The following is a 4,656-nucleotide window of genomic DNA, read 5'->3' as shown; positions in this document are numbered from 1 at the left end:
TTAACTTTTACCAAAGTATTTTTATGATAAGATACTTGTACTTTTACTCAAGTATCACTTTGAAGTACTTTATACAACATCACTATCAAATTATAATAATCCTAAATAACTAGAAGAAGTATAAAATATTGAGACTGGAGAAGATAAAGCTGTGTAAATGGTGGGGGGCATCACATTTAGGGAGTGTCTTTGCGCCCCCCCACCACCCCACCTCTGTCGCGGCTCAAGGGTGTGTTATTTTATAAATATTATAAAAAAATTCTTTATTGTGTCTTATTTTGTAGTACCGCCTCACTGTAAAGCGGAAGTCCCATTCAAACATCAGCAGCCTGACGTACATTGTTCTGATTGGACAATCATCCTCCCGCTAAGCCTGGCCAATCAGCGAGCAGATCGGACATATAAATACCGGCACTCCGCAGCTCTTTTCATCTCGTAGAGCTTATCTTCACTGAATAAATTCTAACAACAAAAGTAAACTTTGAACCATGTCTGGACGCGGAAAGACCGGAGGCAAAGCCAGAGCTAAGGCCAAGACCCGCTCCTCCAGAGCCGGACTGCAGTTCCCGGTGGGCCGTGTCCACAGGCTGCTGAGGAAGGGTAACTATGCTGAGCGAGTCGGTGCTGGAGCTCCGGTCTACCTGGCCGCGGTGCTGGAGTACCTGACCGCTGAGATCCTGGAGCTGGCGGGGAACGCAGCTCGCGACAACAAGAAGACCAGGATCATCCCCCGCCATCTGCAGCTGGCCGTGAGGAACGATGAGGAGCTGAACAAGCTGCTGGGAGGAGTGACCATCGCTCAGGGAGGGGTCCTGCCCAACATCCAGGCCGTCCTGCTGCCCAAGAAGACCGAGAAACCCGCCAAGTCCAAGTAGATCCTCCAGACTACTAAACCCAAAGGCTCTTTTAAGAGCCACCCACTCCTGCTTACAGAGCGTCTTTATTCCTTTTTACCTTAAGATTAATAAGATGTGACGTCATTCAAAGGAGTTATTCTTAAAGTGCTGGGTACTACATTAACTACTTAATATGAAATATGGAATTACTAAATTTAATTAGTTAAATTCGGTAAACAATATGTGGTGTTTGAATCTTTCAAACTGCCTGGTCATAAGGCCAGAGTAAAGGTTGATTTTTTTTTTAAACACATTTAAACAATTAAAATCTAACAAGAATACTTTACACCAAATAAAAATACATATTCTCTAGAGCAGGGGTTCTAAAGACATTTGGGTCTGGGGACCCCTTACAAGAAAAAAAAATTCCAGGGACCCCCTCAAACCGCAGGTTTTATAAGAATTTATCTTTTCAACCCCTAAATGCCATAGGCATATATTTATGTATGTTTTATTAGTTCATTGTTCTCCATGCATTTTTTTTTTGAAATGGAAGCCAAATTAAAATTTTTGTAAATTTTGAGGACTCCTGGGGGTCCAGGGACCCCAGTTTGAGAACCTCTGCTCTACAGTCCTGAGTTTAATGTCTATTTTGTGCAGCACTTCATCCAATGACTGATTATTAATTTGTATAAATATAAATTGACTCGGTTTCTTAAGAAATGCAGCAAATGTTCTGTAAAACAGGGCTTCTCAAACTGGGGTCCCAGGACCCCTAGGGGTCCGCAAGCCCTGTTTTAGGGGTCAAATTTAAATAAATTGTTAATTTGGTTTTCATTTTTAAAAATGCATATGGGGAACAATGCACTGGTAAAACATATACTAAACCAAACAAATAATTTTCCCATGACATTTAGGCAGTGTTGTATAAAGTACCTGAAAGTGATACTTCAAAAGTACAAGTATTTTATCATAAAATTACTTTGGTAAAAGTTCCTCTAATAATATTGAGTAAAAGTCTTATCTAATTTATTTTGTACTTGTATTAAAAGTGATTAGTTAAATTTTCCAAAAATCATTTATTGGGAGGTGACCTTAAAATATTTTTCTAATGGCGTGCAGCTTTGATGAATTATGTACAAACTTGCTACAGTATCAGAATAGTATCTGTTCATACTTAAAATCCAACCACAATAAAATTCATTCTACCCAGGAGCCACAATTATTCAGATTTTTTAAACAATAACGAGTCAAAATAAAATGGGAGAAACAAGTTTCTACTTCTTACCTTTTAAAATATGTAAGTAGAAAGTACAGATAATTGTGTAAAAATGTAGGAGTAGAAGTAAAAAGTATGCTGAAAATAATTACTTAAGTACAGATACCCAAAATTTCTACTTCAGTACAGTAACAAAGTGTTATAGTGTTTGTAGACAAAGTGTTTGTATTTTGTTGCATTAAAATTATTTTTAAAACAGCATGGTGTTTATGGGGGGGGGTCCCAGACCCCAAAGGTTTGATAACCTCTGCTGTACAACACAAAAGAAAAACTAACTTTAAAGTGAATACATGGACTGGTGTTGTGTTATTAAACTTCAACAATTACATTTGATTGAATCATTACAGCACCTTGTGAAAGACGTTATTTCAGTAAACTTTTACTCTGTGATGACATCAGTTCTGATGACGTCAGACTGAAGCTGTTCTGAACGCGCAGCCTGTCTTCCTTTACGTCCGCAACGTGTTTGACTTTTAAACCAGGTTGTCAGATGAGGAATTTCAGCCTTTTTCTCCCCTAAAGTCTTTATTTTAGGATTAAACCCAAATTACAATTACAGATAATCTTAAAACCAAACCTCCAGATAAACAGCTCAAATTGTGTACAAACATAAATGACCCTTAAATGTTCAAACCAAAGTAGAGGTGATTTACTTTGAAGTCAGAATAAACCTCTTACTTTGTAGTTTACCATAAAACAGACAAAATACATAATGAAGTTTTCTTTCTTCAGTGTTAATGATTAAAGTTTTATCTCCAGTCAATGAAGAGAAGATGAAGAGTTTCATCTTCACTAAACACCACATGATGTTTAGAGGTTTTATCATCAATGTTCGTTACAACTGCAAGATAAAACACAGCTCCTGTTCATCTACTGATTAATCTAACCTTTTAAATCAAATACATTTATTTTACAATCACTGTTAATGCAGTTAAAATGGACAAACCATCTCAGTCTTTTATTGTGAAAGTTCACGTCACTCTCCGGAACTGGATAAACTTGTGACGCTAACTTTTTAAACGGAAGTAAACACGTGCAAGTGGCTGTCTTCAGTTACGTCCGCTGAACGTGTTTAAAGAAGAGGCTCGCCTGAGCGGCTCCATCAGTTTGACCTGACAAAGCTAACTGTAACCATGTCTGGAAGAGGAAAAGGCGGGAAAGGACTCGGAAAAGGAGGCGCTAAGCGGCACCGTAAAGTCCTCCGTGACAACATCCAGGGGATCACTAAGCCCGCCATCCGCCGTCTGGCTCGTCGCGGCGGAGTGAAGCGTATCTCCGGCCTGATCTACGAGGAGACCCGCGGCGTCCTGAAGGTGTTCCTGGAGAACGTGATCCGTGACGCCGTCACCTACACGGAGCACGCCAAGAGGAAGACGGTGACCGCCATGGACGTGGTGTACGCCCTGAAGAGGCAGGGTCGAACCCTGTACGGCTTTGGAGGTTAAACCCGACGACTGGATCAACAAAACGGCTCTTTTAAGAGCCACCCACACTTCTGAAGAGATCATTCCCTTCATGTTTCAACATTAATATGATAAACATCTATACTATTCAAGTCATTATACTGATAATATATTAATTAATATAAGATTCCTAATGAGTTTAATAAATAAAATACAGCTTAAACACTAGCTGCCATCTACAGTACAGAGATGTAAATTAAAGTAGTGATGTTATATCAATTTTCTTTCCAATACTGATTTAAAGTAAAATGTGGCTGGTATCACCAATACTGATACTTTGATAACACATAATGTGTCTGGTAAATCTTAAAAAAGTAGTGTTATTCAAATAACCACTTTATAAATAATATTAATTTAAAACTCATTCTAACCCTTAACTACATTTGTTTAGCACAATTTTAAATTCTTATTCTAAAGAAATGTAGTAATTTTTGAATAGTGAGTAAAAGTGAGGAAAAAAGGTTTTAAAAGTTGTTACTTTGTATATTTTGTAGCATTGTTTGTGGGTTTGCAAGAAGGTCCTTAGCCAGAGCTAATGTTGTTTTGGGGGGCCATGGCATGAAAAAGTTTGGGAACCCCTCATCTAGAGTGTAACAATCAAACAAAGCAGATTTTATGTTAAAATAGTTAATAATAATAAATTTAATAAATAAAATACAGCTAAAACTCTAGCTGTAATCTACAGTACAGAGTTGTGAAGTAACTAAGTACAAATACTTCATTACTGTACTTAAGTTGAATTTTTGTGTATCTGTACTTGAGTAATTTTCAGCGTACTTTTTACTTCTTACATTTTAAAAAAAGACAAAAAGTATAAAGTTCCTTTTATTTCATTTCTGCTTGTTTTCATTGCAGCTTGTTGTTGTAAAAAATAAAAACTATCCATATAAACTGAGCCTCCTAGATAGAGTGAATTTAACTGTGGTTGAATGAGAAGTATAAATATATAAAACTCTGATAGTGTATTAGTTTGTACACAAACAAATCATGTCACACTCCAGCAGGACAGAATCATTCAAATCAAAGGACTGTACTTAAGAAGTATTTGTATTTCATGATGTAATGAATGGAGTACTGA

At 37.3% G+C, this 4,656-nt stretch overlaps 2 protein-coding genes across 2 annotated transcripts in view; both read left to right on the top strand.

The window, feature by feature from the left end:
* Window positions 1-435: 435 nt before the first annotated feature.
* LOC106527800 (histone H2AX) lies at window positions 436-733 on the top strand (the record flags this gene model as incomplete). The annotated part of the gene is given in 1 exon segment (XM_014022788.1): window positions 436-733. A coding segment is annotated over 1 exon segment (245 nt), but the record flags the coding sequence as incomplete, so codon positions are not given.
* Window positions 734-3,155: 2,422 nt separating this feature from the next.
* Window positions 3,156-4,656, top strand: part of LOC106527799 (histone H3) — a 3,001-nt gene continuing 1,500 nt past the window's right edge. The window contains exon 1 of the mRNA XM_014022787.1: window positions 3,156-3,541. Coding sequence (XP_013878241.1) covers window positions 3,249-3,541 — 293 coding nt within the window. The 5' untranslated portion in view covers window positions 3,156-3,248. The remainder of the gene's footprint in view (window positions 3,542-4,656) is intronic.

Source organism: Austrofundulus limnaeus, unplaced genomic scaffold (genome assembly GCF_001266775.1).
Source record: "Austrofundulus limnaeus strain Quisiro unplaced genomic scaffold, Austrofundulus_limnaeus-1.0 Scaffold343, whole genome shotgun sequence".
Taxonomy (NCBI): Eukaryota; Metazoa; Chordata; class Actinopteri; order Cyprinodontiformes; family Rivulidae; genus Austrofundulus; species Austrofundulus limnaeus.
This window is presented reverse-complemented; position numbering and strand designations above follow the sequence as displayed.